This window comes from Mercenaria mercenaria, chromosome 12 (genome assembly GCF_021730395.1).
Source record: "Mercenaria mercenaria strain notata chromosome 12, MADL_Memer_1, whole genome shotgun sequence".
Lineage (NCBI taxonomy): Eukaryota > Metazoa > Mollusca > Bivalvia > Venerida > Veneridae > Mercenaria > Mercenaria mercenaria.
The window spans coordinates 32954355-32981094 of NC_069372.1; the positions used below are offsets into that span (position 1 = coordinate 32954355).

The 26740-nt window shown below is 35.2% G+C and overlaps 1 protein-coding gene across 3 annotated transcripts in view; it reads right to left on the reverse strand.

Moving 5' to 3' along the window:
• Nucleotides 1-25586, reverse strand: part of LOC123533659 (uncharacterized) — a 40623-nt gene extending 15037 nt beyond the window's left edge. The window contains exons 1-4 of one of the 3 annotated variants that reach the window (XM_045315404.2): nt 25524-25586; nt 14831-14931; nt 4344-5274; nt 2455-2579 (exon numbers count right to left, since the gene is read on the reverse strand). In XM_045315404.2, the coding sequence (XP_045171339.1) occupies nt 2455-2579; nt 4344-5179 (961 nt within the window). In that variant the 5' untranslated portion in view covers nt 5180-5274; nt 14831-14931; nt 25524-25586. Of the gene's footprint in view, nt 1-2454; nt 2580-4343; nt 5275-8585; nt 8682-14830; nt 14932-25523 lie in introns of those variants that run through there. The other 2 variants (XM_045315405.2, XM_045315407.2) reach the window with 2 other exon arrangements.
• Nucleotides 25587-26740: the final 1154 nt, after the last annotated feature.

Here is a 26740-nt window from a genome sequence, read left to right on the forward strand (position 1 = left end):
TTCATGTACAGTAAAAGTACTGACAGTGTACTGGTGAAACATTGCACCGTTTTTATTCATATTTCATAAACAGATAACACTAACAACAAGAGCTGTCGGAGGACAGCAACGCTCAACTATTCAACAGCCTTGTCAATTGAATGAATACAAAAGTCGAAAAAACGGCATTATTTTGTAAAAATGGGAAAAAGTGTTTTGGAACCTTCACAGTGCTTATCAGCTCATGACAGTGAACAAGTGTGTGAAGTTTCAATCCTTTTCCATTAGTGGATACTTAAATACCAGCTTACATACAAAAACTTAACCAAAAACTGCTAAGTCGAAAAAAGGGCATAATTTTGAAAAAAATGCAAAGTATAGTTATGGGGCCTGCACAGTGCATGTCAGATTATGACAGTGAACAAGTGTGTGAAGTTTCAATCCATTTCCATCAGTGGGTACTGAGATACCAGCTTACAAACAAAACCTTAACCAAGAATTTCTAAGTCGAAAAAGAGGCATAATTTTGTAAAAAAGCAAAAAAGAGTTATAGAACCTGTGCAATGTAGGTCAGTTTATCACAGTGAATTAATGTGTGAAGTTTCAATCCATTCCCATTAGTGGGTACATAGATACCAGCTTACATACAAAACCTAAACCAAGAATTTCTATGTCGAAAAAGGGGCATAATTTTGTAAAAAAAGCAAAATAGAGTTATGGAACCTGTGCAATGTAGGTCAGTTTATCACAGTGAATAAGTGTGTGAAGTTTCAATCCATTCCCACAAGTGGTTACTGAGATACCAGCTTACATACAAAACCTTAACCAAAACGGGACACAGACGCCAACGCATGGGTGAGTCCAATAGCTCTACTGTTCTTTGAATAGTCGAGCTAAAAATAAAACTGAATAAACAATGTCATTGTTATTTAATGTGTGTAAGCAATGTCCTGTCATGCATTTGCTAGACTTCTCCCTAAATTTCAAAACTTCTCCCAATTTATCCTGGAGGGAGAAGTCACTTCTCCCTTATTTTCCTGGCTAAGGTAGTCCCTGTTATGTCATATACATGTGCCATATGAACATAAGGCACCTGCAAGTACTGATTTGCTAACTATTTCATATTAAATGTGCGATACATGTAGAATCAGTCATAAATGATCAAAACACTATGTGATTAAGGCAGCATTGTGGTTTTATTTCAGCCAGGATTGTTTGATTTTTAAGATATATGCAACACAAACTTTTAAGCACTTCATGTCCATTTTTCAAAGAGTCAAAGACCATAACTGTGGTCTGGCTGAGTGACATCCTAAACAGAACACCAGGTGCACAACTTTACATGTTCTATAACAATCCTCAAATGTTTTATGCATCAAAGTCAAATACTTTTTGAGATGCATGGTACACAAATTCTTATATCCTTAATGCATATTTTTGACTAAGTCGAGGTCATAACTCTGGTCTGGCTGAGTGAAATCTTTAATAAACCAAGTGCACAACTTCACATGCTGAATAATACTCCTATGTTTATAAGTCTTGGTCAAATATTTTTTGAGATCCAAAATTCACAAATTTCAGACAAACGGACAATATATTGGACTAGGGCAAGTCTGAATATCCAACCCTTCAAAAACTTTGGCAGGGTGGTGAAGGACAGTAAGAAAATGTCTTTGTTTACAGATAAAATTAAATGTCTTCCACTTATGAACACCAAAAGGCAAATGTTGATTTTTTCCCTTGAGGCTCAGCTAATTATGAAAATCTGTTGTACACTTGAAGAAAGATATTTCTATCTTTCATTTCAACTAAGGTAATTGTCTATTTATTATAAGAAAATAGTATCTAACAAAATCAGGCAAAACTGGAGATTATTAGTTATTCGCACTTTGACCTTTGAATATTTCAAAGTCTGCTTTGAGTCATTCAACCTTTAGGTATATGTTATAGATCTTAAAAATGTTTTGACTTTAAAAGGTAAAACAAACGCTTGATGCCCCCGGTGGCATCCTTGTAGATACAAAGCAACCTAAGTAAAAAACAAGGTCAAGTTCAAGGTCAAACTGAGGTCAGGTGTTGTCTGAAGATGAGGAATGGTCACAGGTTACGTCTGCATTAGTATCAAGTCATTCTAGGAAGGGGTACTGATGCCAGACGAAACGGTCCCATTTGGTTAACCAACAGATGGCCCATATAAAGCAACCTAAGTCCACAATGAGGTCAAGGTCAAGGTCAAACTGAGGTTAGGTGATGTCTGAAGATGAGGAATGGTCACAGGTTACTTTGCATTAGTATCAAGTCACTCTAGTAAGGGGTATTGATGCTAGACGAAACGGTCCCATTTGGTTAACCTCGTATGGACGGCCGAACAAACAGACAGTACAATCACTATATGCCTCCCACATGAGTAGATGCCAGGGGCATAAAAATAACTGTGTAAGGCGTTTCATGTGGTAACAGTAAGCAGCAACATACCTACCACCCAGTTATTGTTAATTATAACTGGATGAGACTGGTTACGTTTATCCTCTGGTAAGTTGTACCATTGTCCATCAGCATATACATCTAAATTCAACATCTTAATGCTCACATTCATGTATCTGAAAATATACCAATGTACATACCGTAGTCATATAGCTAAATTCTGAAACCAGTTGAAAACTAGAAGATGCTTTTGAAGCATGTTTAATCAAAAGCATAGTAGTAATAGGCAAGAAGTCAATAGGAGACAGAAGCTAATGTCAAAGAGACACTGATGGCTGGCTTTGTGACTAAAATGCAATAGGAATCATCTACTCAGCATGTCCAATCATCCCATGAAGTTTCAATGTTTTGGGTCAAGTGGTTCTTAAGTTATGGATTGGAAACGGTTTTCCATGTTCTGGCCCCTGAGACCTTAACATGTGAAAGAATGGCCCCAAGATCAATAGGGGTCGTCTACTAGGCATGTCCAATAATCCCATGAAAATTATGGATCGGAAACCGTTTTCCATGGTGTGGCTCCTATGACACTGACCTTTGATTGACCCAAAATTAAAAAGGGGTCATCTACTTTGCATGTCCAATCATACTATGAAATTTTAACATTCCGGGTTAAGTGGTTCTCAAGTTATTGATCAGAAACAGTTTTCCATGTTCAGACCCTTGAATTTGACCTCTGATCGAGTGACTCCAAAAACAACAGGGGTTACCTACTTTGTAAGCCCTATCACACTATGAAGTTGGAAGGTTCTAGGTCAAATTGTTCTCCAGTAATTGAGTAAAGGAAATGAAGTGTGACGGACTGACGGACAGGGCAAAAACAGTATATTTCCCCCAGTGTGGGGAGACATATTAGATACACATCAGCTACAGAAATAAACCATGATATTTTGTGTCATATTGATAACAAACGCTTGTATGCAGGCAAACAAGTCAGCCATTGACCAGCCATTAAGGTAGATAAATTCCTAAATCGCTTCCAGCACGTTTATTGAATGTTTTCGCCAAATCTTATTCTAATATAACACATGACTATTTGTAGGATGCTTTACTGCAGTGAGTACTGTTGGGCCAAGGAACAGCATTTCTATATGTATTGGTCTGTTCATCACAAAATGCCATTTGAAATTACAGTCTGTCTATGCACGTTCGCTGGCAAGCCATTTTTCTCGCGGCTCCTCATGGACATATCAATGTAGCACTTTCCCTAAAATGTGCTGAAATATGATGAAAATGATAATTTTTGTGTTTGACAGAATAACGCTGTTTCCCTGTTTTTGTTATGCTTTTATGTTCTTGCTACAATATTCACTTGTTTATAAAATGTGATAAATGAATGCCTAATTTTTGTGACCTTTCAAAAATGGTCAGGGATCCTAAAATGATTAGAATTACATAATCCAATTTAAACATTTTGACCTGTCAATCACAACATTTTTCTAGACGTACATCAAATTTCAAAATAATACTAGATCTTGAGGTACCTACTGTAAAGTCAGAAATGTTCACGGGGGTTTAATATTCGCAATATTTGCGAGGCCCTACTTCTCGCGAAAATTAATCCTCGCATAAATATTCACCTGCATTAGTATAATTCGAATTCAAGTAATTACAATTTTTACAATTTTGTGAATATTAAACCTCGTAAACATACACAAAATTTCAAATTCGCAAAAATTTTAACCCAGCAAAAATATGTGCTTTCACAGTATCAAGTGTTGAGTAAGTGCTTCTGTTATGCCTTTTGCTGTAGTGATATAGAAAACATAATTTCAAAGTAAATGATAAAACCATGCATATATACAGCTTATTTCAAACAAAATCATAATTTTTGTTTTAAAAGACAGGAAAAAATACTAAAACTCTCAAAAATATTGTCATACCTTTCATTAATTAATCTTGAGAAGAACTGTTGGTCATTCTCCCCTTCAGAAACCTGTGCATTGTCTGACATCTTACTAATTCTCTCTCCTAATGCAATCATTTGCTCAGTAACTTTCTTCCATACAGCTTTTGCCTTGTCTGTCACATACAGCCAAAGAAAACCTCCCGCAAAAACACGGTTGTTAGTTCTGGCAACAGGATTGACTAGAATATCGTAACCCGTAATACTCTGTAAATCTGGTATAGGATTGGCAAGCCATAAACAATCCACTTCAAAGACAAAAACTTCTATATCAGCCATCAGTATAGACAGTATCATTTCTGTTCTTTTTACCATGATTTTTACATATCCCACTTTACTGTATGTTTGATCTCCCTTTAATTTCATGTCCATCGCTACAACACTGACCTCCGGCCAATCTCGTGTTAAATTATCTTTCGATACCTGGTCCGTTGTGATGATTAAAACAGATTTATGAATGCCCATATTCTTTGTATTGCACAGCCAGCTATATGTAAACTTTAAATATGCATCATTTACCATGGTTACAAGAACTGTTCTGTTGTAGGAACTTATTTTTCTTGCAACTGACAACAAATCGTTTTCATCCTCGATTATAACATTACTATGGCTTTTAGTCAAAGCTTTCTTAGTATTTGGATTTTGTGTTGCTAGACTAAATGTCTTACTTTTTGAAACAATATTATCTATTTTCTCCAGAACATCTACTGTTAACTTATTCTGTTCTGGCATATCCTTGCGTACAGTTATGAACAGTACTGTACATATAATTCCAAGCCCTGACAACATAAAAATCTGCTTGACCCGCATCATTTTTACTGTTTTATGGTGCAGAAACAACTGCGTTCTCCTCGAAAATCAACCCGGTCTTCTTAGTGTTGGAGAAATATGTCTTCTGTGCTTGTGATCTACAAAGAAAAAGGATGGGATACTCCAATACATCATCAAAAATCATATTTTAAGATAAAAAATAAAACAAAAAGAGGTAAAATCATTTTTGAAATACATGCAACACAAACTTTTAAGTCCTTTTTGCATATTTTTGATCAAGTCAAAGACCATTCTTGAGTGGAATATCTAAATAAAACCCCAGGTACACATCTTCAAATGCTGAATTACAAATTATGATGTTTGGTGACTTTTTAAATTATGCGCAAGATGAAATCAGATGGATCAATCAACAGATGTACAGGCAAATCTAAGTGTCCCCCACGCCCACCTCAAAAAATTTTTAGGGGTGGCACAAAAATGAGGACAAGTCTATTAAAACCTTATTGTCGGTGTAGGTGAATAGATGCCTTTAATCTCCTTCAAACTATGCACTATTTCTTCAGGCATGGAAAAGTATGCATAATTACTACAAATGGATTTGAGTCTTAATTAGTCAGTGATCAGAAATTTAAACAAGAGGGCCATGAAGGCCCTGTATCGCTCACCTGACCTATTGACCTAAAGATCATCAAGATTAACATTCTGACCAAGTTTCATTAAGATATGGTCAGAAACGTGGCCTCTAAAGTGTTAACACATTCTTCCTTTGATTCGACCTGGTGACCTAGTTTTTGACCCCATATGACCCAGATTCAAACTTGACCTAAAGATCACCAAGATTAACATTCTGACTAAGTTTCATGAAGATACAGTCATAAATGACTCTAGAGTGTTAACAAGCATTTCCTTTGATTTGACCTAGTGACCTAGGTTTTGACCCCACCTGACCCAGATTTTAATGTGACCTATAGATCATCAAGATTAACATTCTAACCATGTTTCATTAAGATATGACCATAAATGTGACCTCTACAGTGTTTACCAGCTTTTCCTTTGATTTGACCTGGTGACCCAGTTTTTGACCTTAATGACCCAGATTCAAACCGGACCTTGAGATCATCAAGATCAACATTCTGACCAAGTTTCATGAGGATACAGTCATAAATGCTGCTTCTACAGTGCTAAGAAGCTTTTCCTTTGATTTGACATGGTGACCTAGTTTATGACCCCAGATGACCCAATATCAAACTCGTCCAAGACTTTATTGAGGGTAACATTCTGACCAAGTTTCATTAAGATTAGGCCAAAACTGTGACCTCTAGAGTGTTAACAAGCTTTTCCTTTGATTTGACCTGGTGACCTAGTTTTGAACCCAGATGACACAATATCGAACTCATCCAAGATTTTATTGAGGGTAACATTCTGACCAAGTTTCATTAAGATTGGGCCAAAATTGTGACCTCTAGAGTGTTAACAAGCTTTTCCTTTGCTTTGACCTGTAAAACCTAGTTTCTGACCCCAGATGACCCAATATCGAACTCATCCAAGATTTTATTGAGGGTAACATGCTGACCAAGTTTCATTAAGATTAGCCAAAATTGTGACCTCAAGGGTGTTAACAAGCTTTCCCTTTGATTTGACCTGGTGACCTAGTTTTTGACCCCAGATGACCCAATATCAAACTCGTGCAAGATTTTATTGAGGGTAACATTCTGACCAAGTTTTATTAAGATTGGGCCAAAATTGTGACCTCTAGTGTGTTAACAGTGAAATTGTTAATGACGGATTACTGACGATGGACGGAGACGGACGACGGACACAGGGCGATCACAAAAGCTCACCTTTGAGCACTTCGTGCTCAAGTGAGCTAAAAATGTTAAGATCAAATGTCAAAGAAAAGCCGGGAGAAATTCTGATCTTTTCTGCAATGAATTTTTTTCAACAGACAATTATTGGTGATGATCCATCAACTGGTTCGTAACCCCGGTGTGGTACCATGTGCACAAATCGCAGGGTGGATCTTACAAGAATGGTATACAAACAAGTTTGGAAAAGATTCATCAAGTGGTTCATGAAAAGAAGTTGTTAAAGGTTTTTCTATTTTTAACTATGGTGGCCCACAAATGGGATAAAGGTGAAAAATTTGAACAAATCTGGAAAAAGAAACTTACCAGAATGCTCCAGACCAAGTCTGGTAAAGATACATCAAGTGGAGTGTGAGAAGAAGTCATTTAAAAGCTTTTTTCCTATTTCAGTATGTGAATAAATCAACATTCTACCTGCATTTTACAGTGTGTGTTAATCAACATTCTACCCACATTTTACAGTGTCTGAACAAATCAACATTTTACCTGCATTTTACAGTGTCTGAACAAATCAACATTCTACCTACATTTTACAGTGTCTGAACAAATCAACATTCTACCTGCATTTTACAGTGTCTGAATAAATCAACATTCTGCCTGCATTTTACAGTGCGTGAATAAATCAACATTCTGCCTGCATTACAGTGTATAAATAAAACAACATTCTACTTGCATTTTACAGTGTGTGAATAAATCAACATTCTGCCTGAATTTTACAGTGTGTGAATAAATCAACATTCTGCCTGCATTTAAGTGTGTGAATAAATCAACATTCTACCTGCATTTTACAGTGTCTAAATAAATCAATATTCTACCTACATTTTACAGTGTCTGAACAAATCAACAATCTATCTACATTTTACAGTGTCTGAATAAATCAACACTCTACCTACATTTTACAGTGTCTGAACAAATCAACATTCTTCCTACATTTTACAGTGTCTGAACAAATCAACACTCTACCTGCATTTTACAGTGAGTGAAACAAATCAACATTCTGCCTGCATTTTACAGTACGTGAATAAATCAACATTCTACCTGCATTTTACTGTGTCTGAATAAATCAGCATTCAACCTACATTTTACAGTGTCTGAACAAATCAACATTCTACCTACATTTTACAGTGTCTGAACAAATCAACATTTTACCTGCATTTTACAGTGTGTGAATAAATCAACATTCTACCTACATTTTACAGTGTCTGAACAAATCAATATAGTGCATGAATAAATCAACATTCTGCCTGCATTTTACGGTGTGTGAATAAATCAACATTCTGCCTGCATTTTACAGTGTGTGAATAAATCAACATTCCACCTACGTTTTACAGTGTCATAACAAATCAACAGTCTACCTACATTTTACAGTGTCTTCATTCTACCTGTATTTTACAATGTCTGAAAAATTTCTTATTCCACCTTCATTTCAGAAATGTCTTAGATACTCAGGATTCACGATCATTTTCTTCTATGTTGCCTTTTGTTAATTCTCAATGTTAGGCATATACTTTTTTGTAATTTATATCATTTATTGTGTTAAAATGTTTACTCTAAATACAAACAAAAAAGGCTTTTTTACCCACCTTTCAACTCTAATTTTTAAAAAATAATCCAAGTTGTTAACAATGTGTTGGTTAATTTTTACTGTCAACAGGATATAAATACTTCTTAAAACTCTTAAGATATTAAATTGAACAGGGAACTATAAAAAGAGATAAAGTATGATGACATTATTGACTGGTTTATCTTATCAGCTGCTTCACTTGACACAGGCCCTTATATAAACAAATACGAATGACTGTTGAAGGTTGTTATCGCATTATTAATGTATTTGCAGGTTTCTAGCCCATCACCAAGGAGATTTAGCACTATAATCAAGTCTACAAACAGTAGGACACATAAATATTAGATAAGAACCTAGCATGCGCAGCAAGATGTATGTCATCATTCCATAATTTTTAATGGCATATGCCATGGCTCAAGATTTTTAAGGATCCATAGTGAGAATATTTATTCATTTTTGAAGTCTGTATGTTGTAGAGTAAGAAGTTAAACAGAAATATAATGTGAATTATAATTGGTTATTGGATTTTTGTTTCAGTGCGGATGTTGTCAAAACAGTGGCCCGTTATCATTAAGCAGCACTGACATAACTTTTGCGCCTTCCCTTTTGCTGTTCATGTGAAGAGAACATCATAATTTTCAATGGAAAAGAAAAAGGCAAATTTAACTATTTTTAACCATTTCCAACTAAGACCTTTTACAACGTATTTTTCCTATTTGCAATGGCCCTCGCCGCATTGCCAAATCGCTGGAAAAAACACTGATATCAGACAACTCAATATCTTTATTGCATATGGTCTAAAACATCTTTAGAGATTTTTGTCTGGTAATTCAAAATGTGTAAAAATGCTGCAATGGTCAGATTCTAAAATATTTTTGAACCCAGTGGACCTTTATGAGCTGATAAAGTGTCTGCTCAAAAAATGTTTCTACACAAATTGGATGAGAACATTTTACTCCATTCCAAGGATATGCTAATAAGTCATTTTGAACTGTGAATGGATGGCAGCCATAGTGTTGTGATAATAATATGAGGAACACAATAACAACTGTTGTGATAATTGTTGTCAGTGAAACATATACAATACAATATAAGTCTACATCACTGAAGTAGTGAAATATGTACACTTATATTGTAATCTAATGTAATCGGACTGATTGCTGTCAATTATAATACTGATAATAATTAAACAAGAGGGCCACGATGGCGCTATATCACTCACCTGAGTTTAGTTGCTTGCTTGAACAGTATAAAGTTTCTACTAAATGAATACAGGCAGATAATGTGTATGTGTGTGGTTGTTTTTTTTTTTCGTGGTGGTGGGGGGTTGTTGCGGTAGGGTAAGACATTGGGGAAATGATGTGATATGACAAAATAATATCAAACATGAAGATTTTTACAGTTTCCACTACAGAAATACGGGGTAAAGTGACCACGCAATGCTTTTGATGAAACAGAATAATAGAATAATTTCTACAATCTTCGTAAAGGGTCATCCAAGAAACACGTGTGTAATATTATTTTAAAATTGGGCTGTTTCTGACAAGAAATTTTTAAAAGTTTTCAATATGAACTAGAAATTTTTTGTGTCTGTAGGACACAGGGTGTGCCCCCACTGGTGCAATAATTCAAATGTTTGCAGTCTTAAGGGGGTAATATAGCCTCAACAAACATTTTATGAAAAAGATTCATTATTCCAGGCTATATACTTTTTGAGCTATGAGTATCACAAACAAAAAATACACTATTTTGGCTATTTCAAGGGCCGTAACTCTGTTATAAGCGCTAAAATTCTCAAGAAGAATGCCAAGTGTGCAAGGTCACATCATGATAAAGACTCAAGCAAGGTTTCATGAATTTACATCCAATACTTTCTGAGCTAGGCACATTATTAGGTGAAAATGTGCATTTTTGACTATTTCAGGGGCCATAACTTTAAAAATAGGGGGTGGAGCCAGCCAAAAAATAAGAGGTGCGCAAGTTTATATCATGATAAAGACTCATGCAAGTTTTCATTCATTTATATCATATACTTTTTTAGCTAGGTGCGTCACAAGGTGAAAATGTGCATTTTTAACTATTTCAGGGGCAATAACTCTGGAAATAGGGGGCGGAGGCAGACAAAACATAGGAGGTGCCCACGTTCATATCATGATAAAGAGTCATGCAAGGTTTCATCCATTTAAATGAGTTACTTTTTGAGTTAGGCGCATCACAAGGTGAAAATGTGCATTTTTACCTATTTCAGGGGCCACAACTCTGGAAATTGGGGGCGGACCAAGATGAAAAATAGGAGGTGCATAAGTTCACATCATGATTAAGACTCATGCAAGGTTTAATCAATTCATATTATATACTTTCTGAGCTAGGCGTGTCATAATGTGAAAATGTGCATTTTTGACTATTTCAGGGGCTATAACTCTGGAAATAGGAGGGTGAGCCAGACGAACAAGAGCTGTCTGTAAGACAGCACGCTCGACTTTTCTCAGTGCTTGACTGAATTACCGCCTTAAAAAAAATCCAAGTTAAAAATGGACATAACTCTGTCAAAATTCAAATCAGAGTTATGGGAATTGTGTTTCCTGGTGTAGACTTTGATAGCAAATAACTACTTTGAGTTTCAAGTCAAAAGCTTTAATAGTAACAGAGATATTTGACTTTATAAAAAAATTTAACAAAAATTCGAAGTTAAAAAGGGGCATAATTCTGTCAAAATTCAATCAGAGTTATGGGGATTGTTTCTCCTGGTGTAGACTTTGATGGTAAATAAGTATTTTAAGTTTCAAGTCTAAAGCCTTGATAGTAACAGAGATATTTGACTTTATCAAAAACTTAAACCAAAAATTCTAAGTTAAAAAGGGGCATAATTCTGTCAAAATTCAAATCAGAGTTATGGGAATTGTGTCTCCTGGTGTAGACTTTGATGGTAAATAAGTATTTTAAGTTTCAAGTCAAAAGCTTTGATAGTAACAGAAATTTGACTTTATCAAAAACTTTAACCAAACATTCTAAGTTAAAAAGGGGCATAATTCTGTCAAAATTCAAATCAGAGTTATGGGGATTGTTTCTCCTGGTGTAGACTTTGATAGTAAATAACTATTTCAAGTTTGAAGTCAATAGCTTTGATAGTAACAGAGATATTTGACTTCAAAAACCAATGGCAATGCCGACGCCGACGTGAGTGCAATAGCTCTACTTTTTCTTCGAAAAGTTGAGCTAAAATAGGATGTGCGCAAGTTCATATCATGATAAAGACTCATGCAAGGTTTCATCAATTTATATCAAATACTTCTTGAGCTAGGCACGCCACGAACTTCGGACGGACGCACACACACACGCACCCACAGACAAGACCAAATCTATATGTCCCCACCACTCATGGAAACTATTTAAAAATCGGACAAGCAGTTTCATACAAGAAGATTTTTAAAGTTTCCACTATATTCATATAGGGAAAATAGACCACGCCCCCCTGGTGGCCATGTTTTTTGATGAATTGTAATAATTTGAACACCCTTGACAGTTTACGTAAGGACAACTTGTGTAAATTATTTTGACACTGGACCAGCGTTTTATGAGGACATGTTGTTAGAAGATTTTTCTATTTTTAGCTCTGCCGGTCCCTATGTGCAACCGAGCAGAACTGTTTGAACAACTTTGAATGAGGACCACCCAAGTGACATCCAGGCAAAGTTTCATCAACCTCCACCCAATCATTTCAGAGATGTTGTTTGAAGACAAGTCTGTAATATTCTGACCAAGTTTCTTTAAGATTGGGCTAAAATTGTGACCTCTAGAGTGTTGACAGTCAAATAGCTGACGCCACATCATGACAGACACAGGGTCACAGATCACAATAGCTAACCTTGAGCAGTTTGTGCTCAGGTGAGCTACAAATCAGTTATGAAAGTTTACACATGTATGTTCATGACCAAATTTAATGACCAGCTATCAATGACTGGAATAGCTCTTAATAACATAAAACAAGAGCTGTCACTAATGGTGACAATTCCCCTGCAGCGCCTTGACCTTTGACCTGGTGACCCCAAAGTCAATAGGGGTCGTGTACTCAATAAGTACTATTAGCATGTGAAGTTTGAAGGTCCTGGGTGCAGTGGTTCGCAAGTAAAGTGCCTCCATGCAAGAAGTTAACATTGGCCCCTGTGACCTTGACCTTTGATGCGGTGACCCCAAAGTCAGTAGGGGTCGTGTACTCAATAAGTACTATCAGCATGTGAAGTTTGAAGGTCCTGGGTGCAGTGGTTCGCGAGTAAAGTGCCTTCATGCAAAAAGTTAACGTTGTGACGAAAGAACTAACAAACGAACGGACGGACAGTTGAAAACTAATATGCCTCCCTTCGGGGGCATAAAAAACAAAAAACAAGCATACTGTTAAACAAGAGCTGTCTGTAAGACAGTGCGCTCCCCTATTCGACGATTTGACAGTAAAATGAATTTATGTCTCAATAAGAGACCTCTACCAAGATATAATAGTTATATCCAGAAAGCAGATATTACCAAAAAACTAATTATAAAGAAACAGTTTTAATTTCAACTCATTATCTTTTAAAGTACCAAAGATATGTCTATAAATGAAGCCATTGAAAAATTTAACATGAAAATAAATCCAAGTATTACAACTTGGTGACCTTGACCTTGGGTATAATGGGCCCAGCCCCTGCACATACTTTGTTTGTATGCTGGACAATGTTTATGTAAAGTTATAGTAAAATATAAGCAATAGTAACAAAGATATGACAGAAAAACAAAGGTTGTTGAAAAACTTTAACCAAGAAAGCTCACACCCACGCAGGGGCGAGTAGAATAGCACCCCTATTCTCTGAATAGTGGAGCTAAAAAAACCCAGTCAAAATGGAGTTCATTGAATGTATGAAGTGCTGAACAATCAGATTTTATTTTTCATTAGTTGTATGATATCAACTGGTGTGCAATATTCCTGATTTATTCTGTGATATATATGTCATAATTGAATGCAACTGTGATATTTGTGATACTTGAAACGAACATATTTTAGCTTTTGCTCAGGGATTTCTTTGATAGACAATTACATGTAACTCTTGTATAGATTATCATTTATGACAGTAACAGTTGTCTTTCTTGGGCCAATTGTCTAGCCAATATTTTGTACCTTGATAATTTTCACAAGGACCCCATTGGAAATAAGAAGAAATACTTTATGGGTTATCCTGTGATATATATGTATGTTAAAAGGGGTAGTTTATTGCCTTAAATCAATTAGAGATATAAAATATAGCTATTTCTGTGATACAGTTGAATGTTTGCTTGTATTGGTGTTCATCTTAATGTGATATTTGTAATGTTTGTATTCATGGCATATATATTCACTAATAAATCTATGTATCCAGTGTTCATTCCAGGATTTTTTTAAGTGGGGTCAAAGGGCCCCATGATGGCAAAAAATTGGGGACATTTGAAAAAAATAGGGGCCATGAAAGAAAAACTGATTTACATGAAAGGAAAGGCTGTATTTTTAACACTTTTCTTACATGGAGTTCAAGGTATTATTTTCGCGGTTCGTGAAACATAATTACAAAGAGAAAAGTGGACACTTCACAGGTCGCTCAACACGACAAAAACGAAACAAGTCATAATATTTTGACCGTTACCGAAACTTAACCACGGAAAGTCCGACAGCTATGAATGCGGATTTACTACGGAATTAATGTTTGTCGCCTGATTTTGGCTAAGCGGTTACGCTATTGAGTGGTCTAGCGGTCTCGAACATGTCATCTTTCTTTGGAAATTTGTTCTCCATCGTCTGCTTTTTTTCAACGGTTAGAGAAAAACGTAAAATTGGATTTCTTTTTTCTCCGTATCGCGACTGTTTTTTTTTTGTCCGCCATTGCATAGCAACATTGAAAGCTTTATGTTGTTAGGCGACCGGAGACTGGCTACTATTTTAACATCGACCAATGAAAATGCGCGTTACGTCATCGGAAGAGTCGTATTCGATTCACAACTTCTGGAAGTCGGCTCATTGTAAACGGACTGTTCTGAAAAAGTGTGCGCCCGACGGGCGCTATAGGGCAAACTTTTATGCGCCAATACGGTAAAATACGCGCCTATGGCCCCATGGCGCGGCCTGGAATGAACACTGTACAGTATCAATAACTTTCATTTGAAATGGATGGAAACTGTAGTTCAGTACACTAGCTAGTCTGACAGACTATTCAAACATTAAATGATTCCCAAGTCCTATACACTGGCACCATTAAATATCACCTTTTGTTCCTGAGTATCCACATAGTCCCAGAGGCTAGTCGAAGGTCTCATTCTGAACGAAAGAACAGCTGTTTTTATTTGAAAGCTAGCATCTCTGGATTCTGAAATAAACAAAATAATCATGATGCAGCTTGAAAACAAACAAATCATGATAACATAATATAGGCAATTAATCATGCAGCTTGAGAACAAACAAATCATGATAACATAATATAGGCAATTAATCATGCAGCTTGAAAACAAACAAATCATGATAACATAATATAGGCAATTAATGATGCAGCTTGAGAACAAACAAATCATGATAACATAATATAGGCAATTAATGATGCAGCTTGAGAACAAACAAATCATGATAACATAATATAGGCAATTAATGATGCAGCTTGAGAACAAACAAATCATGATAACATAATATAGGCAATTAATGATGCAGCTTGAAAAAAAACAAAATTTATCATGATTACATATTATAGGCAATTAATGATGCAGCTTGAAAACAAACAAAATTTATCATGATAACATAATATAGGCAATTAATGATGCAGCTTGAAAACAAACAAATCACGATAACATAATATAGGCAATTAATCATGCAGCTTGAAAACAAACAAATCATGATAACATAATATAGGCAATTAATGATGCAGCTTGAAAACAAACAAAATTTATCATGATAACATAATATAGGCAATTAATGATGCAGCTTGAAAACAAACAAAATTTATCATGATAACATAATATAGGCAATTAATGACGCAGCTTGAAAACAAACAAAATTTATCATGAAAACATAATATAGGCAATTAATCATGCAGCTTGAAAACAAACAATATATAAAATATAGGCAATTAATCATGCAGCTTGAAAACAAACAAATCATGATAACATAATATAGGCAATTAATCATGCAGCTTGAAAACAAACAAAATTTATCATGATAACATAATATAGGCAATTAATCATGCAGCTTGAAAACAAACAAAATTTATCATGATAACATAATATAGGCAATTAATCATGCAGCTTGAAAACAAACAGAATTTATCATGATAACATAATATAGGCAATTAATCATGCAGCTTGAAAACAAACAAAATTTATCATGATAACATAATATAGGCAATTAATCATGCAGCTTAAAGCTACTTGTCCACAGTTTGGGTGAAATTGTTCAACATGTTTATTTCCATCAAGTCTGGCATAGAATGTATATATGATGCTGAAAAATGATAAAGTGGGTGAAAATAAAAGTTAGATACTGGTAAAAATGCAAGAAGAATATTATAAATTTTCTGCATTATTTCAAAAGCATGGCAACGGTTTACTATCTTCAGCACAATATATTTGGTGATTTATAAGAATAAAATTTTATGCCAATTAGTTTGTACCACTAATCACTTTCAGGGTACCCACTTTTTATGGACTTCTGAGAGAAATTATTTTCCCCCTAAAATGTGTGGGTTAGTCCCTTTAAACACTGAAAACATGGTTCTTCTATTCCATTTCTTTCATTCCATATTGTGGTTTTATTTTTCACTATTTTGCCAATTTCTTTTATGTAAGTAATTTTGTAGCATGCATATTATTAAAGATTCTGACATAATTTTAGTCAAGTTTGTACACTGCAGATTACAGGTTTCGATACTAGATCGAGTGTCGAAATGTCCTGCATAGCTCTTCCTGTTTTAAAATTTCAAAAAGGTACCTTGACAACCAAAATTCTATATGGAATGGAATTTTTTAAGCAATTCTGTTGGAAAACCATCCAAGGAACATCCAGGCCATGTTTCATCAACTTCCACTACACAGTTTCAAGGGACGCCATTTAAAGAAAAGTAAGGATGGACAACAAAGTAATGGATGCCGGATGTTGAGTGATCACAATAGCTCACCCTGAGCATTTTTTTCTCAGGTGAGCTAAAAAGCACAAATAACATCTATTTTGAAGAAAAGGGATAAACATTTATGTGCAGACAACAGACCAGTAAGTTTAATATTTCTCTGTGATGCTGCTGTGAAACACACGGAAACATTTTAAACAAGAGGGCCATCATGGTCCTAAATCGCTCATCTGTTATCATTGCACTTGAGGACAAGAAGGTCCTCAAAAAAAATATCTAAGTCCAAAGGACAGGAACAACAAAGGGAAGAAATTTAACCAAAAAGAAAAAAAAATTTTTTTAAAGGTACAGATATGTCAAAATACACCTAAAAATTGGAGGTACCATCCATGTTGTACCACAGAAAAGTGGTCTGGGTTTTTCCCTACAGCCAGTAATAAAAAAGTTACTAAAAATAAGCTATTTACAGTAACGTAAAAGGTAAGTAATTAAAAAGAAAATTATTGTAAGTGAACAAAAGAAGGATCTGCCAAATAAATCTGTTGACATTAATGAAATTTCAGATCAGTATCTTCATTAGTTATGGAGATATACCCATTTTAATTTGAAATAAAGGGAGGTAATTTGACATAAAATCAGTCCATAGTTATCTACCCTGATTGGCTCAGTCCAACTAATGACAATAATGAAATTTCAAATAAGTCCTATAAGTACTTACTGATATAAATTCATTTTGATTACAATCAGGGGAGGTAATCAGATATAAAATAACTCTGGAACCTACGATTGGATCTGATTTGTCATGGAATCCAAGATTTATTGTTGTTGAAGATATTTTGGAAATTTGTATCAAATCAAACCATAAATGAAGTCTCTATATGGCTGCAAAAGCCAAAATAACCAATTTTGGACCTTTAGGGGGCCGTAACTCTGGAACCCATGATGGAATCTGGCCAGTTCAAGAAAGGAACCAAGATCTTATGGCGACACAGGTTTTGTGCAAGTCTGATTAAATTAAAATCATAAATGAAGCTGCTATTGTGCAGACAAGGTCAAAATTGCTAATTCTGACCCTTTCAGGGGCCATAACTCTGGAACCCAAATTGGAATCTGGCCAGTTCAAGAAAGGAACCAAGATCTTATGGTGATACAAGTTGTGTGCCAGTTTGGTAAAAATCAAATCATAAATAAAGCTACTATTGTGCAGACAAGGTCAAAATAGCTAATTTTGGCCCTTTCAGGGGCCATAACTCTGGAACCCATATTGGGATCTGGCCAGTTCAAGAAAGGAACCGAGATCTTATGGTGATACAAGTTGTGTGCAAGTTTGGTTAAGATAAAATTATAAATGAAACCACTATCGTGCAGACAAGAAATTGTTGACTGACGGATGGACGGACGCACGGACTGACGACGGACGATCACAAAAGCTCACCTTGTCACTATGTGATAGGTGAGCTAAAAATAGGTTAAACAGTCTTGTGTAATTTAAGAAATAATATGTCCCAAACAGTGATTTGTTGCTGCGAGTGAATTATTTCACGAGGGCACAACCCGAGTAATACAACATAATACCCATTTGAAGAGAAAATCACTGCCTGAGATATATTATTTCGACTCTTAACACGAAGTCGATGATTATTATGTACATCCTTGATGACATCCACCAAATATTTGCCTGTTTTGTGTGGTTTTCTTTTCCGGCACGCACTGTGACATTTGACACTGGGACTATAATAATTGTGACATCAGAAAACTGAACTGTTGTATAGTACCACACAATTTTCACCCTTCTTTGTTAATAGGAAAACAAATGTTAGAATAATTATTAGAAGTTATTGAAGAATGGACATGCAGACTTCCAATATGAAGCGCAGACTGCTTGGTGGAAACATTGATATATCGTAATAATTATCACATCTTAAACAAGAGCAGTGCCATGCGGGTGCAGACACTTATCTGATTATTTTTGTCTCTGTATAATAGAAATATTGTTCTACCCGTGTGTTTTTATGATATTTTCTAAGTCCAAAAGGGGCCGTAATTCTTGCAAAAAGCAGGGTGAAGTTATGTTTCTTGCTGTACAAAGTCAGCTTTTGATGGTGAACAAGTGTTGCAAGTTTTAAAGCAATAGCTTTGATAGTTTAGGAGAAAAGCTGACCTAAACACAAAACTTAACCAAGAAATATAATATTTTCTAAGTCCAAAAGGGGCCATATTTCTTGCAAAAAGCAGGATGGAGTTATGTTTCTTGCTGTACAGAGTCAGCTTTTGATAGTGAACAAGTGTTGCAAGTTTCAAAGCAATAGCTTTAAATTAGTTTAAGAGAAAAGTTGACCTAATTAAACATAAAACTTAACCAAGAAGTCTGACTTTTTCTAAGTCCAAAAGGGGCCATAATTCTTGTAAAAAGCAGGAAGGAGTTATGTTTCTTGCTGTACAGAGCCAGCTATTGTCATTTGATGCTGAACAAGTGTTGCAAGTTTTAAAGCAATAGCTTTAATAGTTTAGGAGAAAAGCTGACCTAAACATAAAACTTAACCAGGCAACGCCAACGCCAATCAAGTGATGACAATAGCTCATCATTTTTTTCCCCAAAAATCAGATGAGCTAAAAATTAAATGAAAAAGAAACATTGCAAAAACTTACTAATAACTATTCCTAACAGACACTAACTTTATACATTGTTTGTAGCAGTTGAAAATGCTACAAAGGACCGAAAATATTTTGGCACTAGAAATACTGAAATTGTCTTTTCCTTGGTAAAATCTTTTTACTATTAAAATTGAACTTAACAAAAAGTGGGTTTCATGTTAAAAATAGCCACTACTCATTTTGAAAAATATCCAACTTATTCGAATGCTAGAAGCCTGTATCACATGCAAGTTATTTGGATATAACTTTGGTCTAATATTTGTAACCAAATTAAAATTAACATTAAAGATTTCTTTCAAAATGGTGTTTGATTTTTTCTGTAGGAGTGGTATAAAATTTTGTCCAACAACATCCTCTCGCTTTAATATCATTATCACTTGGTTACAACCCAGCAGTCCTCGCCTAGTTTTAAAAATTCGGGATTTGGCGAGAAATCCCGAGAATGTTAAATTCGCCTAATATGAAACTGGTCTATCATAAGCTTGGTCAGATAAATGGCAACTATAACTTAACACCAGGAAATGTAAGTGCATGCATCTAGGAAAGGAAGCTGATATACATATTACATGTCTGATAATACTGGACTATTCAAAATATTGATATAAAAGCAAAAAGATTTCTAAAGGAGTTATTTTTGATAATGAATTCAAGTTCAATGAGCCACTGCTCAAAACGTGAAACAAGAGGTCCACCAAGCGGGCCACCCAAAGGGTTATATCAGAGGAGGATGGGAGCAAAATTTAAAGAACAAGAATGTTGAAGCCCAAAGGGCAACAATGTTGAGCCCATTATTTCTGACAAACCACCTGAATGGCTCAAACATTTCAGCCAATTAAAACAAGTTTCATCTCAATATCTTAATCCAAACTTAAGTTATTTAACAGAAACTATTATCTACACACATAAAAAATAATTCCAAGTCCAAAAAAATATATTTTCCAGCTACAAGGTAGAGATAGGTCAAAATACACCTTAAAATTTTATGTACATGTATCGTCTATGTTGTACCCCAGAAAAATGGTGTTGTTTTTTCTGTATGGCCAATGATAAAAGTTACAAATTTCAAATTGCAGATTTCACCCACCTTAAATGTGTGGCAGATGAGTTATTTGACGCTACAGACAAACTTCCGTTTGAATGAAAATACTGTTAAATTAAACACAGATTCAAAGACATTTTGAACAGTTATAACACTGCACATTGCATCATGTATAAGAATGTTTACCGGATCAACGTTTTGGACATTAATCATGCAGAAAGTTGTTGAGATGTTGTGCTGTGTTGTTTCTGCAAATTTAGGTTTAGATACGGATGCTCTGTAAATACAAGTTATACGTTTTGTTTTTATGAAGTTCTTAGTTAAAAATGCAAGTAATAATGTAAAGAATGTTTATGTTTATCATTGTTAACAAATGGTCTATTTTTAAAAAGTTGGGACTGTTCGGAATTACCCCCACTGTTCGGGAATACATGTCCAATAGGTAATATCTTTAACACACTATACCGACAATATCTGTATACTTATATAGTTCGGAATTATACACACTATATCAGTAGGAATCACTTTCTAAACTAGTTGTTTTAAAATGGCTATATAAGTGGGTATTTCCGAACATTCAACATTATTGCTTAACTGTTCGGAAATACCCACATCCGCTCTATGCTCTGGACACTAAATAAGATGGGCAGATTTGACCTTGTTGTGACCTTGACCTACCACCCTGGTTCATGCACTCTGCACATCGTCTCATCACCACATACTTACATCCAAAATTTGAAGTCAATACCTTGAATGGTTAATAAATAAAATATGCTTCGAACATTTAATATGATGGACAGGTTTGACCTTTGTGCTCGATTTGTGACATTGACCTTAAACCTATAGACCAAGTTCATGTTCTCTGCACATCCTCTCATCAAGACCTATCTACATCTTAATAAGTTATGCTCCAGACACGAAATATGACAGACAGATTTTCCTTTTGAGCTCAATTTGTGACCTTGACCTTTGACCAACAGACCCGGTTCAAGTGCTCTGCACATCATCTTGCCGCCACCTACCTTCGTGCCGATATCTTGCATGGTTATTTAGTGATGCTCTGGACACAAAATGTGATGGACAGTTTTGACATTTTAGCTCAATATGTGACCTTGACCTTTGACCTAAAGAGCCGGGAATCAAGCGCTCTACCTATATGCCAAGTTTAAAGTCAATACATTTTGTGGTTATAAAGTTATGCTGTTGACACAAATTATGACAGACGGATAGATGCATACATTTTCTTCCTTAGATGTTGAGATTTTTCTTTCCCTTTACAAAGTTTCGTCAGACCACATCTAGAATATGCTAAGGACATCTGTTTGACTGAAAACATTCAGAGGCAATCAACAGAACTTCTGTATGGAATGAAGGATTTAACAAAAGGAAAATAAGTTCACCCTTCAGAAGACTTTATTGTTACCATCCTTATTGTGGGCCTGCATGTGTTACTGTAAAAACTTGAATATATTACGCAGGTTTTTTACTTTTTTTTCATTTTCACAAAGGGGTGCATATTATACACCAAAGTAAAGCTTCGTACATTTTTTTCTTAGTTTGATATCACGTAAATATCTCCGAAAATTAGACAATAAAAGCAGGTATGGTGCTGTACGCTAAAGTTGCTATTAATTGCATGCTTTTTTTAAAATTTTTAAGATGTAATCAAAGAAGAGATTATACACAGAATGGCAACAGGAGATAATCGCCCATGAGCTTGTATCAGCGCGTTATCTTACTGAAGCGTTTGCCGACTTGATCAATCGTGATCAACTCAACAGACGCTTATAAAGGTATCACACTGGCGATACAGCTGGCACGTAATAACCGAATCGGGTCCAATTTTCAAATGACAACTGTTGATTTATCAGACTTTCAATCATAAATTCATTCCTGACCCGTGCAGAAAAATACTAATAACATGAAAAAACAAGAGATCACAGAGTGATCTTGGCACCCACCATTGAGCCATTTTTGAAAGTTCCAAATTTAAAGACTATCTCAAGGTCAAAGTCAAGGTCAAAGTTAATTTTGATACACAAAACTGTGCATGTGACCCATGCATGTGGTCCAAATTTAGAAGTTGTAGCTTGAGAAATGTGAAAGTAGGTCACTAGATCAATTTCAAGGTCAAAGTTCATTTCAGAACACAAAACTATGCATGTGCTTCACATCTGAAGGCTGTAGCTTGAAAAATGTGGAAGAAGGTAAAAACTATGCATGTGGTCCAAATTTGAAGACTGTGGCCTGAGAAATGTAAAAATAGGTCACTAGGTCAATCTCAAGGTCAAAGTTCATTTCAGTACACAAAACTATGCATGTGGTCCAAATTTGAAGGCTGTAGCTTGAGAAATGTGAAAGTAGGTCACTAGGTCAAAATCAAGGTCAAATTTCATTTAGGAATGCAAAACTATACATGTGGTCCAAATTTGAAGCCTGTACCTTCAAAAATGTGAAAGTAGGTCACTAGGTCAATGTTAAGGTCAAAGTTTATTTCGGTTCACAAACCTATGCATGTGGTCCAAATTTGAAGGCGGTAGCTACAGAAATGCTAAAGTAGGTCACTAGGTCAAGATCAAGGTCAACTCATGTCAAGGTTTATCTAGCCACTCAAAACTATACATGTGGTCCAAATTTGAATTTGAATGGACAAGAAGGTTTTTAAAGTTTTTCCCTATATAAGTCTATATAAACCTTGTGACCCCCCAGGGCAGGGCCATATTTGACCCTAGGGGGATAATTTGAACAAACTTGGTAGAGAACCAATAGATGATCTGATAGAAAGTTTTTCACAACACAAATTTTATCCTTCTGTCTGTTTCAAACACAGGTAAAACGAGAGCTCATTCAGCTGCCACGTGATGTTGGCGAGATATATGCCTTTCAAGTTGCCGATCTATATATTTTTATAGCTCTTTGATGTAATATTAGTTTTCACTGTCAGCGGCCATCTTTTGCACTGCATTATGGGACATCAGGAAGCAGTATTTAGCAGTTTTTTTAATACTACTGTTCATAAAAGATGCTGAAAATACTGCTCTTAGAAAACAACTGCATTTAACTTCCCGTAAAACTGCTTTTTGTAAAAACATTTATAAAAACTTCAAAATAACTGCAGAAAACTGGCCACCACCAGTTTTTCAATCCTCCAGTTATTTGCAGTTTCTAAAAGAACTGCTTTTTACTGGTCATTTCATGCTGGAAACAGTTTAAATAACTGGCAAAAAATGCAGTTTTCAGAAAAAACTGCTGTTTCACTGCAAAAGGACTGCAAAATTGAGCAGTTTTTTTCCTAAGGGATTAATCATTTAAGCGGCCCTGTGTTCACGAAGTTAGTCAATTGTCGTAATGGGCCAGTAGAATTAATAAAACTTTGTGAAGTGCAAAAATTCGCGATTTGTGTAACATTAGTAAAAACATTTTCTGTCAGAGGCTGTTCAAATAAAATGCAATTAAAACGTTTTGTTTATTTCTGTATTCCAAGCCAATTACTACTGATCAATTCAGTCGACAATACATTGTTACACAAACACGTAAATTAATTTCTCCTTTGATGTGCCTGTAATTATGAAATGTTGTTCACACGTACGTATACATTTAAGCTAGCTGAGGTGTTGACAGTTTAAAAGAAAGTGTCATGTTCTCAGAATACCTGTTCTCACAGTACTTACTTGTAAATATTGATGGCTTTTTTTAGAAGTCCGTAACTGGTTAAGCAGCGAGTGCAATTTTCAGTCAAAGTTGTTGCCGCAAAAAATGGCTGCTTGAAAACAAAATTCTGACTGATTTTCGATGTGTATTATATTACAGTGTATTGTGTTTTTCCAAAGATTTTGATACAAAAGAGGGAGGGGGTTGTAATATACACGCTAGTGTAATATCCCAGACTCACCAGTTTCGACGCACATAACAAGCAACATGGCCGCGCTTTTTCATTCAGTAACAATACGTGACTTTATTAGATGTTGCATGTGCACTAACCTTTTATGCACTGAATCATACCAATAACATCTTATTCTAAACAACTGACTGCCAGAAATCAAAAGGTAAACAACAACTAGTGTGGTCGGCCATACTTTTTTCTAACACACCTATTTCGACGCATCTTACATGATACTTGTTACGAAGCTTTTGATTGGCATAAATATTTGTGCAATCACTGTAAGCAATGTGCTACACCATAACTGTCATGGATGCTGCAATAAAACTTGACACAAAAGCAGATGCAAGTAGATAATAAATATTAAGGCCAAAGGATATAAATAAATCTGAAAACATTTTAACATTCATGAACATAAGGGGCTAAGAACATAAATAGTCACTCCGCTTTTTTAATACACACTGTCTGATGTTTTTTCTTTCATTTTTCTGGACTGCAGTGTTTACAGAGGAATTTGGCACATTTTGTTTTATACAAAACTTTAGATGATCCCAATGTTCGCAGCCTACTTGACAAGAGAAAAAAAATGAAGTGTGTAGTAATGGTCGCATTGATATATAATGCGTACACCTTCCAAAACAGTGCATAAAATAGTGCGACTACATATGTCACATGGCAGTGATGTGACCTTGATAGCACCAAAGTCGGCTGCAGACGTACAACAAAATTTCCAGTAACTTTTTTAATCTAAGCTTCCACAGGGAAGTTTTTAAAATGGATGAAAATTTGCATTAGTAGAAACATTAAAAATTATGTATAGGATAAATGTAAGTTGATAAATATCTTCAAATCCTGAACTTTCCAACTTTTTTATCGGTAAAAGTAACCATGATGTTTTCTGTCATTACACCGAGTAACTACGTCATCGGAAACCCCAAGTTAATCGAGAACGAGGTCAAAACAAAAATGGCGTCGAAATAGGTGTGCGTAAAATTACGTGGTGCGACGATATATTCAAGTTTTTATGGTACATTTTTCCATTTGATAACTGATTAAAATTAGGCTAAAACGAGTTAATCTCAACATCACGGTAAATCAGTACAGACTTTAGTCTCTCCAATTTGTACCGGAAAACTTTCTCAACTATGAGAATACTTTTTTAAATGCTTCTCATCAAAAATCTTCACTATATCACTTGTACGAAGTAACAAAATATCAGAATTCAACAAATCACATTTCGTTGTTGTAACAGAATTTAAAGAAATACTTTCTTACAGTAAAATATAAGTAATTACTAGTTCAGCTGTTCTTTGTCCATTTCCGGGTTGTTACTATTCTCTGTACCGTACCGTACTCTAGGGCGAACACCACTAAATTCGATTGTGCTTTATTTTATATAAAATGCATTTATTACGTCTAGATAGTGTCAGTTCGAAATTTTCCAATATATAAGATTTCCAGAGACTTAGAAAGAACTACAATGTCATTACCATAGTAAAATAAATGCTAACTTTTTTCATTGTTCCATTTGGCTGCTTTTCGGGGCTGTCACAGTAAAACACAGACAAACCTTTAATTGAACTTTAAAGAACTGCTCGATGAAACTTGGTCAGAAGCAAAGTCACAAGATAATTTCTGTTGCAAATTACATTGCCCTGTCATCCACTTTCTTCATTTGCAATAAAGTCTTAAAGGCAATTAACTGCTTAGAGGAAATTTCAGCACGGTGAAGTGTTATGGTATATATGTATGTTAAAGGTCAAAATGTCAAGTTCAGGTGAATGAATTAGAGTCGTCATGTCCCTCTTGTTCGTAAATATTGTTTAAAGTATGAGTCTACATTGCCACACATGGTGCCTGTCAGAGCTTGAATTAAAATGAATTCTGTTTGAGGGACCCGAGATGGATTTTCATAATCATCCTCTATTTGGATCAATTTGCTCAAGTGAGCAACTTTGACTATTATGTTAAATACAGATATTTTAGGTAATATCATACTTTTACAAAATAGTGTAATAATAAGCCACCTTTGAATTTTTAATATTCAAATGAATGATTTTTCTCACGTTTGTATAATATATTGTCAGTATGTCTAGCTTACAGCTATTTTAAATGAATAAAAATACTTGTATACTGATATTAAGACCTGATTAGTCATCATCTACTGGATAAAACCTGTGGGACTGGACATGTGTTTGCCCTCTGTTTGTTCAACTGTCCATCCATCAGTCACAAAAGGTGGATACTTCTATAACTTAAAGTTCAAGAGATTTTGTTTTAATAGAAAAAATGTGTTTATAAGTTTATTCTGTCCATTTGTACATCTACTCAACTGTTTGTTTTGTCGCCAGTCAGTAAGTCGACAGGCGTCGGATCTAGCAAAAACTTGCAAAGTACAAAATATTTTTTCATGAGACATAGTATACATATAAAGGACAGTTTGAAAAATATGCACATAATTTCATTTTGTCCATTGGTCAGCCTGTTTGACC